Source organism: Chanodichthys erythropterus, chromosome 15 (genome assembly GCF_024489055.1).
Source record: "Chanodichthys erythropterus isolate Z2021 chromosome 15, ASM2448905v1, whole genome shotgun sequence".
Lineage (NCBI taxonomy): Eukaryota > Metazoa > Chordata > Actinopteri > Cypriniformes > Xenocyprididae > Chanodichthys > Chanodichthys erythropterus.
Window position 1 is genome coordinate 9,701,747 of NC_090235.1, and position 20,470 is coordinate 9,722,216.

A 20,470-nucleotide genomic window follows, 5' to 3' on the forward strand; every position below is an offset into this window, starting at 1 on the left:
TACAGTGATGTCAGAGCTCCTCCTGTATTTACACTTTCACTTAAATTTGTTCCTGTATTCGGTGTGTTGGGTTCATGTGTATCTGTAATTTGGAACTGGTGTTTCTATCAGGTCACAAAGAAGAAAAAATAGCAGACTTACAAAAGCTTGAATGTTTGGTGATTTCTGTGAAGAGTTACCAGGACAAATGCTGCTCAACTTACATTTTATGGGGCGGTCTGTTGCTCATGTAAAGGAAGGGCTCACTCATGCTCTGAGAAACATTATGATTTGACAAAGGTTTATAACGTCTCAAACAAAAGAAAGCAGCAGTAAAATGAGTTTCTTGATATGAAGATTCTCAATGTTAGTTTGAACAACTAGTATTAATAGATTTAATAACATAAAGATGCTTACTGTCCAAATGATTTTTAATTCAATCATTTAATTTTTAAATCTGGCCACTAAAGAACAAATCATTTCTTATTTAAGTTTTATTCAAAACAAGATGGTAAAAAAAAAAAAAATATGACATGACAACTTTTTACATCAGCTACACAAGTTTAACAAAACAAAAGTGATGGGTATCCAAAAGCAGGAGGGAAAGGTTTGGATCCACTGATACATCATCAATGTAACATCATAAATAAAAAGATTCCAGCGTTATGAGCAGTTCTGGAACATGTTTGAAATACATATCATGCAATAACAGGATCTGAATCCATCAGAGACTAAAAATCACTTGAGAGCTTCACTACGGTCAGGAAAGAAGCAAACACAAGAGTGGAGAAATACTGGGGAAGATCCAGACGTTCTGAACCGGAGAGAATCAGGACTGACTGAAGAGGTTTGTGTGAATGTCTGTGAGTGAAACTGAGGAGATCCGTTAGGCCGAGTAATCCTGCAGAATCACACAAATCAAACTATTACACTGAGAAAAAACACTCTGGATAGAGAGATGAGCTAATATGAGTGCGAGCTTTGACAATTAAATTTTACATTCAATTATTAACAAAAGATTTAAGCAGGATAACATCAGAATATGCAAATACTGTCATCACTGATTGGTCTGTAGTGACATCATCTGACACATTCAAACTTCGATATATTTCACAGCAAAAAAAAAAAAAAAAAGTTATGTGCATGTGTACAAGAAAAATACATCTGAACTTACCGCTCTGGGTTTCTTGTTCATCTTCATGTCAAATCTGTAAAGAGAAACAAATGAACCCCATCATGGTCAGATAAACTAATGAACCCGTTTAAAACTCTGCATGCAACTAACTAAAAAACCCAACATGTCTATGAACTCCACAAGCATGCAGCTGAAAAATAAATACAAAACCAAATCAAAACTGCAGCAACATCTGCCAATGATGAGGTAGAAGCAAGCAGCACAGCATTCATCCACACGACGTGGACGGCCCTACTCAGCTAACGGACAGAAGACACGGGAGTGAGAAACAGGAAGTAAAATTGAGACTTACTCAAAGTCATAATCAAACATGCCAGAGGGGCTGAAGGGGGCAGCGTTAGGAAGGAAGAGAGCATCAGAGGTTAGTGCACTAGACCGACCAGCACATCAATCCCACAGTGGACTAGATAGGGTGTCAACACTTGGGTTTATATATAGACACTAAAACATCCTCTATAAAAGCCAATATCAGACCCTAACTAGTGCTCATCTTATTTAATGGGAAGATCCTGGATGCAAACTTCATCTGCTCCAAAGCAAACCACACATGACAAAATCATGATTCAACATCATTTTTTGTGGCTTGATGACAGGATTATATTGGCAAATGGAGTTTATTTTGTACAACAATGAAGAAAAAATGTTGTGCATTTCCTTAAAAAAAGCTACAGGCCAACTGACAAGATTTACTTATGAAAGTCACATTTGAGGCTAATTTTAGACACTGTTAATTTCAAAACTTCCAATCCATAGTAATTTTCCATAAATCCTCAATAAATACAGTAAGAAAATGAGCTGTATATATACTCTTCATTGTAAGATGTTGAAAACTACCTTCTCAAAATCTTCCTTCTCTCTATCTAATACAAACACAGACGTCTGGCAGCTTTAAACAGTTTTTATTTGAGTGTTTTATTCTCTAATCAAACAGGCCTCTTATAGGTCTAAACTGGACCAAAACAACATTAGATAAACATTAGGACAGAGTAAGAGACTTTAAACCAAATCCACAAGAGATGAAAGAACAAAGATACAGAGCAAACCCAACTAAGCAGGAGCTACAGCATTATGAAAATGAAGTAAACCCCTCCCATTTGGGAAAAGTGGCATGATTATCATAATCATCTATGAATATGTTAATTTATAACCCCTCCCACATCCACTCAGATGTGTCCACAGGAGATTACATTAAACATTTCACAGCCTGTTCTGAAATAGCACTGGATCAGCTGGAATGAGGTCATAAATAAATAACTATCTCATATCCTGGACCCCAAGGGCATGCTGGAGATCAGGTACCTGTGTCTGTTCTTGTTCTTGCGTTTCTTGTGGCTGTTGTGGTGGCTTCCAGAGGAAGAGGAAGCAGCTTTCTGGGGTTTCAGGTCCTGTAGGGCTCCGTCTGCCTCCTCCGTGTCTTCCTGGCTGGGTTCGTTTTCCTGGTTCTGGAGGTCCGGGGACGTGTCGCTCTCTGTTCCACTGCCTGGCTCACCTATAAGAGCAGAGGAAAAGGAAAGTTTACAAACATAAAGTGATTAACATATCAGGCCACTAAATACACTGAATCAAAGTAACTTACAAATCAAGATGGTTACAACTACACATCCCAGCCTAAGACAGCTTTCATATTGCGAGATATTTGCATGCATTAAGGAGCTGCTTTCAAAACGTGGGGTATTAAAATTGCGTTTAAATGTGTGCTCGTATTTTACTTTCGATTTCACGATCACTCATACTCTGTGAAAAGGAAGCGGCAGTGCTGAGTGCACATTCTACAAGATAAGACATTTATCAGAAGCTTAGTCTCTGTTGTGCAATTAATCCTCCGCCATGGTCTTGTCAGTGACCTCGTCACTTTTGTCACATGATCAGAGACCTCTGACTGCTCCTGCACTATGTACAACACATGTTCATCTTGTCACACACCTAATACACTATATAACTTTTTTTTTCTTCCAAAACATGTTTTTGGCTTACCCTGATTCACTATGGTAAGCCTATTATAAGCGTTTACATTTTAGACCTGAAGGGATTTTTTTAATGGGAAACTGAGTGCATACATCACTCGCCATGTGTTTTTCGTCACATCTGTAAATAGAGAAAAGTTGCTCCGGCTGCTTTGACACGTGTCTAGTCTGGGAGTGGCATAGGCTAGTTAAAAAGACAACGGTTGATATGGAGCAGCTAAATCTCAAACCTCTGAATATCTGCTGACAAAAAGAAAACCCAACAGAGCGCGTAATAAAACAAGAATCAACATTAGCTTGGATTTTTCGAAGATGACAAGAACTGAGGGATTTGAAATGTTGTAAAAGCGATGTGAAGATGTAATGTTTTTATTACTCAACTGGTGATTAAGGTATTTTATTGAACTGATAAATTGCAATATGTAGCTCTAACAGAGTTCATTGTAAAGCATTATCTATTGTGAAGGGTCATTTCAATATGGTTGTTGTAGCGCTGTGCTGGAATTCATTATCAAGGAAGTACTGTGTCTTAATGGGTAAAGCTACAGTAATGTCTTCAGCTGGTCAGTTTCAGATCTTTCCATCAAAACTGGTTATATCTTTTAAGACTAGTAGTGAATGTTTTGTGAGCAGAAGGATAACCGTATTCATCGCACAGTCATGCATAGCCGAAGCACATCCAAAACAATGTTCCTCTGCAAAATGCACACAGTTTTGTCTTTTAACTGCTAGAAGGCTGAAAGCTATATAGTGTACATTTAGGTGTGTCTGACTTGAAGCGGTGCCGAGCAGACCAATCGGTGTATTACATCAAAATACCGTGAGAGTGAGATTCAAAAGCATGCTCTAAACACTCTTTGATGTCATACACCGATCGGTCTGTGCAGCACTGCTTTAAGTTGAACACACCTTTTAACTTTGTGAGTTGCCAACCTAGACAGCATTTGTGGACTTCACATGCATGTCTGAATATTCCTTTGACAATACTTATGTTCACTGCCAATACCCAAAAATGCTGCCTAGGTATACATCTCTTTTGATTTTGAATGTTCAGGTGAGCTTATGATGGAGGGGAAGTTTTAAAGTATTAAAACACAGCTTATTTTTTTACAATAAATGAAGATTCATGAGTGATTAAAAGCTCTTGCAGACACAAGGAGCTACTTACGTTTTTCATTCATATGATCAGGAATCCCTCCAAGAGCACAAACAGCCTGTCAGACAATCCACACACACACAAATGATTTACATAATTTTCTTAATTATTTTTTAATTTCTTTGTTATTATTTCTTAATATATATTTCTGAAATACCCACTGCCACTGATGTGACAGAGGACTTGCTGAAAAGACGTTCTGCTTCCTTGAACTTCCTGTTCCTCCGATCAGTCTTGCTGTTGGAATTCCTAAAGCAGAAGAAAGTTGATGCTGACCTGAACACCTTTCAGATTTATACATCGTTAAACCACATGAAGTCTCTTCACACTCACTTTTGATTGGTCAGATATCGGTCCCATCCTCGAATGATGTTTCCGTACATCTGAGTGTCCTCCAGGTAACTGCCTTCAAATGCATAGATCTGTCTTTCTAGATTCACCAGAGTCTCCTGATAAAAAATGTGCGCAAAATGTGTAAAATACATACATATATATAGATATATACACACACACACACTGATCATAGTGTTTATTTTAGCTTAATGCTAAAAACAAGATTTAAAATTGACGTTAAAAAATAATTTTAGCTGCAGCTGTCAATCACGCATGACCTACATATGTTGACATCCTAATAATATAAATTTCACTGTGCAGTTCTACTTTCTTCACTTGTTATTTTCTCAAACTGCAAACTTCAATCTGTGCACAAGTGGCATGCTTGAATGCCGTGTATGTTGTGCATCAGTAGGCGCCACAACAAAAGCGGCTAACACAGTTAGCATGTTAGCAGTGATATGCAAATATACAGCAGTAATTGGAAAAGTCACTTTGATATATGTAGTACAAATAGTATAATCTAAGACTATCTGATTATTAAATACAAACACACATGCAATCACTTTAAATAATGTATCTGTACAAATTTATTTCAGTCTAGCATTAGCATGCTAACATAGATACGGGTATTCCAGTCTATATACGCATTATTTGGTGCCGGATCAATAAGGTTTTAGGACTTTTGGATATTTAGAAACGTGTATAATTACTGCAAGCTCTTGTTTTCTCTTGACCAGCTCGGAGAGCTCACGGCGGGTGTCGGGGATCTGCGGTGGAGTCGCTTTGGCGTGCATCGCCATGATGGAACTGAACTGCTCAATGACCGAGAAGAGCTGATGCGGATTCTTCTGACTGCAGTACTGTATATGTCCTCCAGGCCGACAGGGGACGCTCTCTATGTTTTCTTATTGATTTTTTTAAAGGTATGTTTAACTTGTTTACTGTTGTCTTTTTTTTTTCTTTTTTTTTTATTGCAGAAAGAACAACAAGTACAATAAGGCAATACATAATTTTAAGAGAATCCAATAGAGCAGAGCACAACAAAATATAAGAGTAAAACGAGGGAGAAAGAAAAAGAAAGAAAAAAAAAATTTACACATTAGGGTCTTCTAGTTTAAATTTCCTTAATAAGCTAAGTAGTTTTCTTCCTGTTATGCATTTTAACAACTTTAAAGATTTACAGTACAACCAAAATTCTTTTTGAAAGACAGAAAATAATGGTTTTGTCTTAAGGCACTTACATTTTGTGAATGAAAAATTTACCCAAAATAAGAAAATTATTTAGCATAAACTGAATATGTATATCTTCCATAATAATACCAAAAATTATATAATTTTTAGAAAACTGAGAATTCACCTTAATAGGAACTTTAAGCCACTCATATATATCAGACCAAAATGCTCTAACTTGTTTACTGTTGTCATCCTTCTAAATTTAACTCTTTTTTTTTAGGTCTTGTGGTTACTAAATAAGTCATTATTTTGTTTTTTTGGCGAACCTAAAATATTCTCGTCGCCTTATAATATTAATATTGAACCACTGTACTCACATGAACTGATTTAAATGTGTTTTTAGAACATTAATGGATCTTGAGAGAGGAAATGTTATTGCTCCCTATTGAGGCCCCTACGGAGCCATCGGATTTCAACTAAAATATCTTAATTTGTGTTCCGAAGATTAATGACGGTCTTACGCGTGTGGAACGACATGAGGGTGAGTAATTAATGACATTATTTTCATTTTTGGGTGAACTAACCCTTTAAAGCTCTAATAATAATAACAATTATTATATCCAAAAAACATAACATTTATCAGTTTTCATACTCATTGAGATTACTGCTGCGTCCCAATTCGCATACTATGCGTCCTAAATAGTACTCGAAAAAAGAATTAGTATGTCCCAAATCGTAGTATGTTGAAATGAGTATTCCAAAGATACCCGGATGGTGTACTTTTTCCGGTTAGAATTCGAAGTGCAGATCCGTGCACACTTCTAACAGCTAATATTGCCCATAACACATTGCGCTGTGTACGAGGATTCGATTAGAACTACAAATACGAATAAAAAGTGTTTAAAAACTACAAACATGACGGACGTGCGAGGTACGACGGTTAAGATAAAGGGGCTTGAATGATTAATAAGCAGTGTCTAACCTGACAAAAATATATTTATTAAATGTTATCCACATTATATTTCATCTGCAACAGCATTGTGAACTTTTATAACGATGTGTTTGGTCATTAACTTTTAAATGCATCATTATGCAAAGATGAGGAGAGTTCTCTGCATGAAAGACCCATGACTGGCAGATCAACGTGCGACTACATTTCTCTCCGAAACGGTAGGAAAATAAATTTAATTCAATGTGGAGGATTTTAACTGTGACAAGATGATTGACAGGTAGTTTAAACAGTTACAGGTTGAGTAACTAAGCAACAGAACGTCCGTTAAAGACGCAGTTATGACGAGGTAGTATGTCCCAAAACTTGCATACTCTTCTACTACACACTCAAAAGTATGTACTTTTTCTTTACAAAAACAGTACATACTTTTAGGACGTAGTATAAGTAGGCGAATTGGGACGCAGCATACGTTTGAGGCGTTTCCATGTGACGTATCCTCTTTGACCAATGAAACACGGACACAAACGGGTAAGCCACGCCTTCGGGGGGAATCCTCTTGCGTTCTTTTTCTTTCTAGCCAATATGACATTTCAGCCAACAATAACATGGAGCTCGAGCTCGCGTGTGTCCCGCACAACAAGATCTCGCGCTTTCTCCCGCTTTTTTGACTTTTCCGTCATTTTACACACACATATAGAGCCAGCAGCCACCAAGCGGCGACAGAGTGTTTGTTATAAAAGCACTTGCCTTGAGTTAACTGATGGATACAAACGTCCCGGAGGACAATGGAACGAAAGGGAGAACAACTATCATATTAATAAAATATTTAAGCTAACGGGGTCATAAAATTATAGATTTTTTAATTTATAATTGTTTTAAGTAGTTTTGTATATTTATTTTGTTTGTTTTTTGTGTGGTTTGCCAGTCAAACTATTTTTCGGAACCCACAGCGTGACGTTTACATGTTGCCATGACAACAAAGAATAAATCCGACCCAAACTCTTGAGTTAGTTCACCTGCAGCAGCATGAAAACAACAGGACAGGTACTTCTCTCGATGTTTAAACTGACTGGTGATTAGTAAATAAAGACATTTTTCATGTTTATCTTTTTCTTTCTCCCTCTACACACAGAAAACTGCATGACAGGGAAAGGAAAGCATGGGTAAACTACACAAAGGACTGTATGTGTGTGAGTGAATTACCTCTAGTTACCTCCTTAAATTTGCTAAAGAGGTTGTAGGCCTACTGTATTTATTCTTATTCCGAGTCACGTGTCTGCTTCTGTAGCTCAGGGATGTGCTTCATCCATTCCTACCAAGTACCAGACAGTCATCATCAGAAATGAGGAGAAGAAAGGTTTTTCCTCTCAGACAAAGAGGCTTCAGGATCACCTGGTGAGTTTCATAAATAATCCATCTCTCCCACATTCATTTGTTATGGCATATGGCATTCCATTAAAAATCTATCTATCTATCTATCTATCTATCTATCTATCTATCTATCTATCTATCTATCTATCTATCTATCTATCTATCTATCTATCTATCTATCTATCTATCTATCAGAATGAGAATCCAGGGCCTGGTTCATATATCTCACATGCATCTGTTGAAGGATCCAGTCCTTCATTCTCTAAGAGAGGAACAGGCAGCTTTGCGTCAAAAGTGAGAGCATTATTTTTGATAGTTAATGTCTTAATATAAGTCTAAGTCATTCATCATGTACTCCTATTCTTTTGACATTAGGCAGTTTAATTTGAAAATGAGTTCATTCCTTGCATCTCTTTGAAATATGATATTATGAATAATACTACTGACTGTTTTTGCATCTCAAGGCTGGTCGTGTGCCCCGTAGCTTTCCGAGGTTAAGCCCAGGACCTGATGCTTATAATCTCCAGACGTCTCTGCTTCACAAGCATGATTTTAACAGAGGAGAATCCAGAACGTTCCGTCTGCCTCTTGCAGTGAAGAGAGAAATGCAAAAAAGTGAAAATCCTGCTCCAAATCAGTATGATGTATGTATGTATGTAGAATCATTGATTAAAGCTTTCAGCTTTCGGTGTCACATGATCCTTCAGAAATCATTATAATATGCTGATTGTCTGCTCATGAGTTTCTTATTATTATCAGTGTTAAAAACAGTTGTGCTGATTCATTTTTTGGTGAAAAACATGATCATTTTTAAGGATTCTATGATGAATAAAAGAATTTATTTGAAATAACTTATTTTCAGTGACTTTTGATCAATTTAATGCATCCTTGCTATATAAAAGTATTAAATTCTTTAAAATATCTTACTGCCTCCAAACTTTTGAATGGTAATGTATTATTTATTTACTTATTCATTTGCTGTCAGGTGTCTTATAGTGTCGTGGACAGAAATTCAACCGTTTCAGCTCGCTGTGCATTTCGCTCCAGAACCAGACGTAGTGCCAGTGTCTCGGACAACTTTAAAGGACCGTCTCCCTGTGAGTAACTCACATATTTGGCCAGATTTAGATGAGAATAATTAAATGTGCAATCCAAACTGTTAAAATGATCAACACTTCAGTAATTAACACAAAGGTAAAATCAGCATTATATTTGAAAACATGAATATTAATGAGTGTTGTCGGCTTTTCAAGGGTTGTGAATGTTTCTTTGCATGTGCATGTAATTACAGCCACTGTACAGATTGAATTATGGGTTGTATTTTAAATTCAGAAGTGAAATGAGGGGTAACACTTCAGTATGGAGAACAGTTTCTTATTAGCCTGTTTATTAGTACTTATAAAGCACATATTAATGCCTTATTCTGCATGACCATATTCTACATCCCTAAATCCTACCCAATACCTAAACTTAACAACTACCTTACTAACTATTAATAAGCAGTAAATTAGGAGTTTATTGAGGGAAAAGTCATATTTAACAGTGAATATGTGTTCCCCATACTAAAGTGTTTCCAAATGAGATCTAGTATTTATTGTAAATGAAGAGAAATGTCTAATGCAATTAGATATGCTCTAATCACATTAATCACAATCAAATATTGTAATGCCATTAATCTTTTCAATTCATATGTTCATGTTTAAAACTATTTCCTGACAAACAAATGAAAGACATTACAGATTATGAATCTGTCTATCTTTATCCTTGTTCTGAAGGCCACTATAAAGTGAGTGATGTTATGATCCAGAAGACTCCTCAAGTTCCTGTCTCCTGTTTTAAATCCACCACTGCCCGGATCCAGCCACTGGTGAGAAACAACATCCCCGGTCCCGGGACCTACGACCCATATCAGCCGCCAGAACCCGTGAAGAGAACCGTTCTGCCGTAAGTGTTGCCAGAACTGGACTGCATTAAACCTAAACCAATAAAATACATTTTATTTCATGCTGTTAAGAACAATAATGCACTAGTGGAACATCTACTATTATAGAATGCCTTTTTAGCTATTTAAATTTCATCAGAATAAACAGCTACTTTTGAATATATTCTATAACAGCTGCTTTTATCATTAACTAGTTTTCAAAAGCAGTATAAGGATAATCATGATACCTCAGATTTCTCATTCTTCAGTAAGGAATAATTGATGACAGGCCGTTGAATTATTAGAAAATAATGCACACCCAAAGTGGTAATTTTCGGAGTCAATTAATCTGCTTATGCTATGGTTAGTATAATATAATAATATAGCTGCTTTATGTTTGTCACATAAGATGATCAATTATCTCTGTGCAGAAGGAGACACTACTTGGGATTATCAGCGCCACCTCTGATACCCGCCAAAGACCCACCCTTCCCCGGCCCGGGACACTATGACATAGTGAACGACAATCGTCCAGCCAAACAGCTTGTGTCCAGCGCTGCCTTCCTGTCTGGGACAAGCAGGTGGATACAGGAGGCTAAAGGACAGGACATACCTGGTCCAGGTAACACCTACATCATCTCTACTTCATTGAAAAACGAGGCTTACTTACTTATTTTAGCTGCACTTGTCTTTATCATGTATGTACTGAATATCCTACATTTCCTCCTCTCAGGTTTCTATGAAGCCACGGCCCTTTCAAAGACATCATTTTTGTATAATCCTGCAAAAATGTGGATACCTGCTTAAACTTTTAAATACGTTTTAGTAAAGATTTACCTATAGATTTGAAGTATTTGTGTGCTCTTATTTCATAAAATGTCAGCCCCAGTAAGATTATTATTTTGTATAATGAATTTTTATATCAAATTCTTGCTATGAACAGATATATAAACAGGTTTAGGATTTCACAGGTTAAGGATTTTTCTAAAACATATCTAGTTGCTTTTGAACTTCTAGCAGACATGTCTGCAGCGATCTGAACGAATCAAAGCATTCTCAGAAGCGTAGAGCTGCTTTCTCAGTCTGACTCACGTCTGAACAGCTGAAAGTCAGAGCAGACACAGCTGAGCTCCAAACCCTTGATCAATCAGCAGCTGATCCTGGACCTGCTGGACGGTGAACATGATGATGTGAGTGATGTGCTTCAGCTGGTCCTGGGGCAGTGGTGTAATAAGCGGAGCAGCTGTTGTGGGACTAGAAGAGGGTGTGGAGGTCTGTGCTCATCTGAACAATGCCAAAATCTATGAGGGGATTTCAGACGCTCATGACTTGAAAATGTCCTCTCTAGCTTCAGTGAATGACCTCTGCACAAGGTTAATATTATGCATAAAATGATTCACCAGGAGTTTTTGTTTTCTGTTTAATACCTTTTTAGATTATAATGTCACAATTTATAAGATTATTCAATTATGATTTTACTGGCAACATGCTAATATAAACATACTTTTAATGTTTTTGATGGTTCACCAAGGCTGCATTTATTTAATAAAAAATACAGTAAAAACAGTAATATTGTGAAATATTATTACAATTTAAAATAAGTGTTTTCTAAGTTAATAAATTGTAAAATGTAATTTATTCCTGTGATCAAAGCTTAATTTTCAGCATCATTACTCCAGTCTTCAGTGTCACATGATCCTTCTAGAATTCTAATATGATGATTTGCTGCTCAAGAAACATTTATTATTATTATCACTGTTGAAAACGGCTTAATATTTTGTGAAAACTGAGAAAAGATTTCTTTTATGTTCAAAAGAACACCATTTTTTTAAAACAGAAATCTTTTGTGACATTATAAATGTCTTTACTGTCACTTTTGATCAATTTAATGTGTCCTAGCTGAATAAAAGTAGCTATTTAATTCAACAAATCTTTAAATAGTAGTCTGTATGCTAATGAGTTTTAATGCTAATTATGAATAAATCTTCTATTTTAAAAGCTTCAAAATAAGATCTACAGTATAGAGGTATTTTTAAACATTTTAAATGCATTATTTTTTAGGTACATTTAGGGCTGTATTTAGACTTTTCCATTTCTGAAATTTTAAATTGTGTGGTTTTTGCCTGTGCATATTTGTTGTAAGTGGTTGCCAGGGCATTGTTATGCGGTTGCTAATGTGTTATTCTGAGTGATGATGAGTGTGATGCTGTTCAGTTGCTAGGGTGGTTACTTACTAGCCCAAGCAAAGTCCCTTTAAGACAAGTCATTTCACTCGGCGGCCATCTTTGAAACGCCTCTCGGGCATCCTGGGCATCATGCAATCTCTTTGAATGGGGAAACATCAACTTCTCCAAAACTGTTCACCAACTTTATGATTATATTTCATATTTGAAATCACCAATGGAATCTAACAACAACCGGCTCATAAATTTAGTTTCTAAACGCTCGAATCATGACAAAAACCTATATTTTTCAGGCTGGCTCAAGCTAATGCGCATGCGCAGACCTAACTGCGCGTCTCTTCGGAGGCGCGCGTCTGACTGTTTCTATAGAAACCGGTGATTCTAATGGCCGCGAAGTGACGCGTGACTTTACTAGTCGGCGATTGGCTCTTATTTAGAAGGCGGGACTTATTCCGCCATATTGCGCGTTACACTTTCTCCCATTCAAAACAATACGAGTGACACGGCTTGTGTTATTCTATAGTCTTTGGCCCAAGTCAAATGAACCACCCTCAAGCCTCAGATTGAATGATTTTTAGGTGGCTTCAGTCCCTCCATTATGTAAGTCTCTGAGAATTTTACAACCAGTTTGACAAATTCTGAAGAAGTAATATCTTTTTTGAAGTAATTGCTCATCTCTCCCCAACAAGCTGGATTATTTGAGGTGTCATTCTGCAGTCGATGCAGAACAAGTTAAGAATTTTGAATCTTAGGTTTACTGGTTTTTCATATGTGAGCTTCCAGCTTTTAACAACACCCAAATGAGTACAAATATGCATTCTCCTATCTGAAAGTCTGAAGTGTTTGCTTTTATAGAACTTCGCTTCATTCAGTACCAGATCTAGCTGTTGAAATATTTGGAGTAATAAGAGTGCAGAAATGCAGAATGTTGTCCACCCATCCCGAATGTCGCCTGTTGGTGATATCTCAAACCCCTGCAGCTGTTCGGACCACCCCCGTCAGCAGCTGTGAATATATTCAACTGCTGACCTCACCATTGTCTAGTACAGCTTCTTTTTATTATGTGCATATCATACAGATTTCATAAACTGATCTTAACTGATAAAGTGATGTGATAACCATCCCTTTAATACATTAGTTTACCTTTAAATGAAAGACATCTACCTATAATCTGCCTACCCTTTTGATGAACCTATAGGTTTTTGTTTGTTGATGTTTGCACACAATGAAAGTGGAAAGCCAAAAAAGCAAAAAGTCCCTTTAAAGTAGTCCATTCAACTCTGTGTGAACAATATCCCAAATTTATGTCATTACTCACATTTCCGTGTCTTCAAATGTGGCATTGTTAACAAAGCTTTTATTTTTGAGTCAGCTGTCCTGTTTTCACCTTATGCCTACACTCTTAAAAATAAAGGTTCTTTTATTGGCATTGATGGTTCCACAAAGAACCATTAACATTCATGGAATCTTTCCATTCCACAAAAGGTTCTTTAGTTGAAAAAGGTTCTAATCTAAAGTTTAGATTATTAAAATCTTCTTCACACTAAGAAAAAAGTGGTTCTTTTAAAAACTGTTCACAGCAGGTTCTTTGGGGAATCAAATAGGCTCTATGACGAGAATCCCCCATTTGGAACCTTAATTTTTAAGAATGTAGTTGCCTCTCATTTTCCAATTTGCTTGTATTACAATTTTGTGTTTCTAACTATTTACATTTACATTTTTATATAGCATTGTATTAAACAAGATAATGCATTTGACATTACTAGATGACAGATGGCCACAATGAGAACAATGCAAAATTTGAAGTGCAGTGAAGGAGATGCCAACAGATTCTTCAAACTGTACTTCTTCAAAAGCACATCCAAACTACACCATTATACTCAAGATTCGTCCCAATTCACATACATATGCACTATAAGGAGTGCACTTCAAATACCTGGATGATGCACTTATTTAACCAGAAAAACAAAGTGTGGAATGTTGGACCCTTCATGCACAGTTTTAGTTATGCTGTGGAGGGGACGTGCCTTCAAACTAGTTGTCTGAATGTCATGCACATATACATAGTGCATGCATAGTGTACATGTCATTTGGGACACAACATAAGATTTGCCCTTCTTATCAGTGATGATGGTGCATTTTAGTTCACAAAAAAACTCAGATCATTATCAGATTTGTCTAACCTCTTTACTATCTGTAGTTCTGCCTCTCTTGAGAGTTTTGATGTGAAACCTTCGCAAAGCACTGCGCAGTTTATATAAAACCCATCATAATCAAACCTGATTTATGTTTTTAAGATGAATCACCACCTTTGTAAGATGCTTTGGATAAAAGCGTCAGCTAAATGTAAATCTGTTTTCTGGTTTGGGGACCAACCTGACCGCATTCTCACCTGATGTAGACAAAGCCTCTTTTATCACATCTGCGCAGTTCTCCATGGCAGCGAGACATAACTGAGATGATTTTAGGAAGGGTGCGCAATGACTGCGCCATCATGCCGGATACACATCCCCAGGGTCCTGCACTGTACAGATCTCAATTGTTTAACTCATGACTGATTGGAGCCACATTTATCTCAAAATACCCCCAAGCATGGACTGAAAGCAGTCTGAGAAAACTCGCCGCCTGACTGCGTTGCATGCGGTTTTTGACCTCTGCATTATTTTTATGTCTGCTTTAGCTGCATAAACACTACATGTCTTTTTTTATCCATTTGCCCAATTTTGTTTTGGACATGCAGATGACTCACACAAATGTAAGTGGTTTAATGCAGTTATGCTCCACTAGTTTAGTGCTGGTATTGTTGGCTGGGTTATATCAGTAGTACCAGATGGCTGATTTGCTCCGTGCTGCTATAATGGCCTGATTTCAACTCTTAAATGCTCTAGTTAAAGTATTAAATAAGACCAGACTCGCATTGGCTTACACATGACTCAATCCAGTGGGAATCATAATGACATTTCCAGCAGTCTCAGACTGGTGTGATCTCAGTTAGAAGGTCTGAAGGTTTTTGATTGGTGCTTGTCATATATTTTAGGTCTTGGACATAACTGTATTCTTGCAACATTGTTTGAATGAAATCTAATTTAATGTGATGTTTAATGTAAAAAAAATAGTAAGGTTATCAGTTTGTTATGCCTTGTTTCAAGGCAGACCTTTACTTAAATGTATGCAATATTAATTTATTAGTTATTTTGAGATAAAATGGGCAACCTGCTTTACAGTCATGTTTTCTATTTTAAAGGATTAGTTCACTTCAGAATCAAATTTTCCTGATAATTTACTCACCCCATGTCATCCAAGATGTTTGTCTTTCTTTTTCAGTCGAAAAGAAATTAAGGTTTTTGATGAAAACATTCCAGGATTTTTCTCCATATAGTGGACTTCAATAGGGACCAACGGGTTTAAAAGGTCCAAATGTCATTTTCAGTGCAGCTTCAAAAAGGGCTTTACAAGATCCCAGACGAGGAATAAGGGTTTTATCTAGTGAAACAATCTGTCATTTAAAAAAAACAAAAAAACAATTATATACTTTTTAACCACAAATGCTTGCAATGTGCCACACGTTACGTAATCATTTTGGAAAGGTAATCATCTCATTTATCCTCCAACTTCGTCCGACATCATTGCTTTTTTGTTTTTTTTGTGAAGGCTGTTTGACTTAGTCTTTGCACGATCACTTTGTAAAAACTTGCTCAGTACTTCCGCCTACATTACGCGTGACCTTTCCAACATGACTATGTAATGCATGGCACATTGCAGAGCTAGCATTTATGGTTAAAAAGTATACTTTTTTTTTTTACCCTTTTTGTTTCTAAAAAAAAAGACTAGATAAGTTTTACAAGATAAGACCCATTTTCTTTAGCTGGGATCATGTAGAGCCCTTTGAAGCTGCACTGAAACTGCAATTTGGACCTTCAACCCATTGGTCACCGCTGAAGTCCACTATGGAGAAAAATCCTGGAATGTTTTCCTCAAAAAACTAAATTTCTTTTTGACTGAAGAAAGATTTTGGATGACATGGGGGTAGTAAATTATCAGGAAATTTTAATTCTGAAGTGAACTAATCCTTTAAGAGCAATCATTGTTATGTGTTTTTAGAGAACTATATAAAAGACCTGTAGCCTTTGTGTAAACGTAAACGAGCAACACATTAAATTTATATATACAATCATATATCATTATCCGTTTTAAAACTAAAGCCTTAGTGACTGCCAACTTGTCCCACAACCTGCCAACATCTATCCAAAAGGTGGGTATGCACTGTTATATGTATTATTATAATTAGGTGCTACTTATTACGATATTAAGCATTTTTAATCAACATCTGTTCTGATAAATAAATGTATCATCTATCTTGCGTTTGCAGGCCCACCAGGTCATAGTGTACACTGGATGACTTCTAAAATATGGGATCCACCTCAGTTTTCCAGTGGGACACATTAAAGGACGTGTGCCTCCATCCCTCTGCCGCAGATGCAGCTTTTAGAAACCAGAAGGGGGAGCCATGCTGTACAAACCTACAAACATATATTTTTCTTTACAGCACCTCAGACGATTCCAGTGTTTTCCTTCTTTTACTGACGTACATTAAACATATAAAACAAAAAAAAAATCTATATAAAGACGAGTATCCTTTTTAAACGTGCTAACTTTGTGTCAGTGTCCCCCATCCAGGTCAATGGTGCGGTCCAGTGGATAGGCAGAGACCGTCCCGCATAGAGCGGCTGTATTCAGCGAGCGGCTGCTGTGTGGTGGGCAGGGCCCCGGTTCTGGGCCCCCCTCTTCTTCTATCTTTAGTTTTCACATCTGAGATCACACAATTGAGTGGGAATAGCGAATTTAACCTATCATCGATCGTTTTTCTCTTTTAATAGAGCTCAGTTGTTTGTTATTGATCAGATTTAAAGGGCCACCGCATTCGGGTGTGTTCATAACTGGGAGTTCCTCTTTTTACGCGTCTCTTTTGGACCCTGTAATGGAATGACTGACTACAAACCATGAACAAAATGGAGAACAAGGCTCTAGAGAGCAGCTTTGAAGAAAAACTGACGCTGTCAGACCAAGGTATGTACAACTGAAATTAAGAAATACACACAATATGTCCATTAAACCCTGGATAAAAGCACGGGTGGTCAAAGGACGCTGAATATTTCAGGGGAGTCTTCATATGAACGCATAATTTCAGTCATTTTAAAGTGTTTTATTTTCTGCTTGACACTTCGTATGTTAAAGGTAGATTTCTGTGCCACCTGTCATTAAGAAAACGATAAAAGTAGCGGCTCAGTTGCGCGTGACCTGGATAACGGCTATTCGCATTTCTGTGGAAATTTTGTGGTGTAACGTCGACGCTGTATATTTTTTTGTGCCTTACATGATTTGGACGGTTAGTATATTCGTCGTTTTGTTTATTTGATCATTACTATATTTCCATGAGAAAACCATCAGTGCGTTTATATATTAAGATTTTATCTTAGGTTTAAGCGCAGTACCGGTGTGCGCAAAAACAGCCACGCGCACGTCTGTTTACCCTCTACATATCTGTTACAGTAATTATTCAGCACCAAATGAAAGCTCACAAGTTTGCCATCATGATTAACAGTCCTATTGCTTTATGATACAGCACTCAATGTGATCCTGCAATTAGCAACTACAAAAAATGTTCTTAATCAGTATTTTTATTTCGTTTGCCAGTAAAAATATCGAATCACACATGACACAGTCTGAGTCAGATAACATCCCCAACTTGCATTTCATGATAAATTTTACATGAAAGAGAGAAATTCGTTTATGGATCATGTTTAAAATGGATTCTGTAGTATAATTGTTATAGATCTGGGTTTTAAACCTAGAGATTGCAGGTTCAAATCCCATAAAGTGTGATTCATAATCAGCTATTGTGTCCTTGATCAAGGCATTTAACCTCATGTTTTAGTCATAATGTACTGTAAGCTGCTTTGAATGAAAGTATCTTCTGAAATAGGATGCAATCCCTTAGGAGTCCTCTCATAAATCACCTTTAATGGCAAGGTCAGAGCTTCCAGATGTGTGCTTGCAGGTAGACCAATGCTAGTAGATCAGTGTGTGTTATGCTAAGGAATCATTCTAGTCATTATCTCACAAGATCTTTGTTTGAGCAGCACATTCCTGTCTCTTGGTATTTTTAGGCTGGTGGATTTAAAATGTAAAATTCAAAAGGGCTGTTTTATGAACTGGCATACCACACGTACACTTGTGCGGCCCTATATTATAAAAATGCGCAAAAGAGGAGGAATCTCAGTACTGTAAATGCATTCCTATGTGATGACTGTGTTAAAAACAGACCTCGTTCTCTTCATTTTTGACCCGGGCCAGTAATCTGCAGCCTAGAAACCATGAAGATGAATAGCAGCTCTACTGTCTGTAATATTATTTTGCCATTCTTGTAGCTCTTTAATAACCTCATTCCTTCTTTTTAAAGGACCAGTCAGTTCTGATCTGGTTCCTCCCACATTTTGTTCTGGCGTCTGTTATTCACATCCTGAGAATGTAAAGCTGATCCTAGATCAGTGGCAGCTGTATGTCTCACACCTTGAGCCATCTGAGTCACGGACCGCAGTGTGGCTTTATTATCAGCTCTGATGGAGGCCTTGTCCTACAGTCTGAAGCTCAGGGAGAGAGAAAGACAGGTCAGAGAATCCTGAAACATTGATTCCTTTGTAGTGAGTGTTTTGGGCTCCAGACCAACACTCTTCAAGACTGAACTTGTTCAAAGGGACACTGTTTCCCCCTCACCGATGAGATGGTATGGCTCTCTCTACAAAGATTATCAGGTTTTCTCACACACTAGAAGACATTTTCTGTACTGGACATAGAGATTCCACTCGATGAGAACTATTTTGTACTATAATATTTCTACATATTATATATTTATCTTTGCTGTCTTGCAATAAGAACCTAGAAGATTAGAGCCTTGTGCCATATGAGAAACTTTAGGTCATAATATGCTTTATTGTCACTCTAAAAAAAATGCTGCATTAAAAACAACCCAAGTTGGGTTGGACAAAAGCAGCGATTGGGTTGTTTTAACCCAGCGGTTGGGTTAAATGTTTGCCCAACATGCTGGGCAGTTTTATTTAACTCAACTATTGTTTAAAAATTACTATATGGCTGGCTTAAAATGAACCCAAAATAGGTTGGAAATTAAAAATCAGACACATAACTACTAGAGGCAACAAAAAAGGGTGAAAACAACCCAATCGCTGGATTTGTCCATTATCAATCCAACTTGGGTTTTTTTTTTTAACCCAGAGTGTAGTTCACTATAATTTTATTCCTAATTAAATTTATTCCATTTCAATAAAATATCTAGGCTATGTTTGCCAGCTATAGCATTATTTTGGTGACATATTTAAGTAGAATTTAATAAAAATTTGTAGCCACATATATTTAAAGGTGCCCTAGAATCAAAAATTTAATTTACCTTGGCATAGTTGAATAACAAGAGTTCAGTATGGAAAAGACATACAGTGAGTCTCAAACTCCATTGCTTCCTCCTTCTTATGTAAATCTCATTTGTTTAAAAGACATAACATAACACCGACTGTTACGTAACAGTCGGGATCGTTAATATGTACGCCCCCAATATTTGCATATGCCAGCTCATGTTCAAGGCATTAGACAAGCCAGTATTAACTTCTGGATGTGCACAGCTGAATCATCAGACTAGATAAGCAAGCAAGAACAATAGCGAAAAATAGCAGATGGAGCAATAATAACTGACATGATCCGTGATATCATGATATTTTTAGTGATCTTTCTAAAAAGTACTGTTAAATGTGGTTAAAGTTACCATCGTTTCTTACTGTATTCACGGAGACAAGAGCCGTCGCTATTTTCATTTTTAAACACTTGCAGTCTGTATAATTCATAAATGCATCTTCATTCTTTATAAATCTCTCCAACAGTGTAGCATTAGCCGTTAGCCATGAAGCATAGCCTCAAACTCATTCAAAATCAAATGTAAACATCCAAATAAATACTATACTCACATGATCCGACGCATGCATGCAGTATGGATCTTGTAAAGATCCATTTGAGGGTTATATTAGCTGTGTGAACTTTGTAAATACATTGTATTATAGTCGAGAGCTCTGGAGGCGGTGGGGGCAGGGAGCCCGCGATTTAAAGGGGCCGCGCGCTGAATCGGTGCATAGTTAAGGATTCCCCAAAAAAGGCAGTTAAAAAAATTTATAAAAAAA

The 20,470-nt window shown here is 37.0% G+C and overlaps 3 protein-coding genes across 6 annotated transcripts in view; 2 read left to right on the forward strand and 1 right to left on the reverse strand.

The window, feature by feature from the left end:
- Positions 1-420: 420 nt before the first annotated feature.
- meaf6 (MYST/Esa1-associated factor 6) lies at positions 421-5,460 on the reverse strand. The gene is made up of 7 exons (XM_067411763.1): positions 5,341-5,460; positions 4,628-4,743; positions 4,456-4,543; positions 4,307-4,352; positions 2,474-2,663; positions 1,154-1,187; positions 421-880 (listed from the first exon to the last, which is right to left on the reverse strand). Exons 1-7 carry the CDS (start codon positions 5,428-5,430, stop codon positions 866-868), a joined length of 579 nt encoding a protein of 192 aa, XP_067267864.1. The 5' UTR covers positions 5,431-5,460; the 3' UTR covers positions 421-865.
- A 2,234-nt stretch (positions 5,461-7,694) lies between these two features.
- On the forward strand, positions 7,695-10,924 carry stpg1 (sperm-tail PG-rich repeat containing 1). Its single transcript, XM_067361605.1, has 9 exons — positions 7,695-7,799; positions 7,888-7,945; positions 8,044-8,150; positions 8,322-8,420; positions 8,591-8,770; positions 9,112-9,223; positions 9,902-10,070; positions 10,479-10,669; positions 10,781-10,924. Exons 2-9 carry the CDS (start codon positions 7,915-7,917, stop codon positions 10,852-10,854), a joined length of 963 nt encoding a protein of 320 aa, XP_067217706.1. The 5' UTR covers positions 7,695-7,799; positions 7,888-7,914; the 3' UTR covers positions 10,855-10,924.
- Positions 10,925-16,938: 6,014 nt separating this feature from the next.
- Positions 16,939-20,470, forward strand: part of LOC137037904 (MAP7 domain-containing protein 1-like) — a 48,717-nt gene continuing 45,185 nt past the window's right edge. For 2 of the 4 annotated variants that reach the window (XM_067412291.1, XM_067412292.1), the window contains exon 1: positions 16,939-17,297. In XM_067412291.1, coding sequence (XP_067268392.1) covers positions 17,231-17,297 — 67 coding nt within the window. In that variant the 5' untranslated portion in view covers positions 16,939-17,230. The remainder of the gene's footprint in view (positions 17,298-20,470) is intronic. The other 2 variants (XM_067412293.1, XM_067412294.1) reach the window with 1 other exon arrangement.

Bases quoted from the DNA above. Each gene is read 5' to 3' on its own strand.
- stpg1 (XM_067361605.1), top strand. From the start codon at position 7,915: ATGGGTAAACTACACAAAGGACTGTATGTGT. The intron at 8,771-9,111 runs GTATGTATGTAT...ATTTGCTGTCAG, and splicing joins CTGCTCCAAATCAGTATGAT to GTGTCTTATAGTGTCGTGGA. The intron at 9,224-9,901 runs GTGAGTAACTCA...CTTGTTCTGAAG, and splicing joins CTTTAAAGGACCGTCTCCCT to GCCACTATAAAGTGAGTGAT.
- meaf6 (XM_067411763.1), bottom strand. From the start codon at position 5,430: ATGGCGATGCACGCCAAAGCGACTCCACCGCAGATCCCCGACACCCGC. The intron at 4,744-5,340 runs GTAATTATACAC...ATTTTTTATCAG, and splicing joins AGAGAAAACAAGAGCTTGCA to GAGACTCTGGTGAATCTAGA. The intron at 1,188-2,473 runs GTACCTGATCTC...TTCTCTTTACAG, and splicing joins AAGAACAAGAACAGACACAG to ATTTGACATGAAGATGAACA.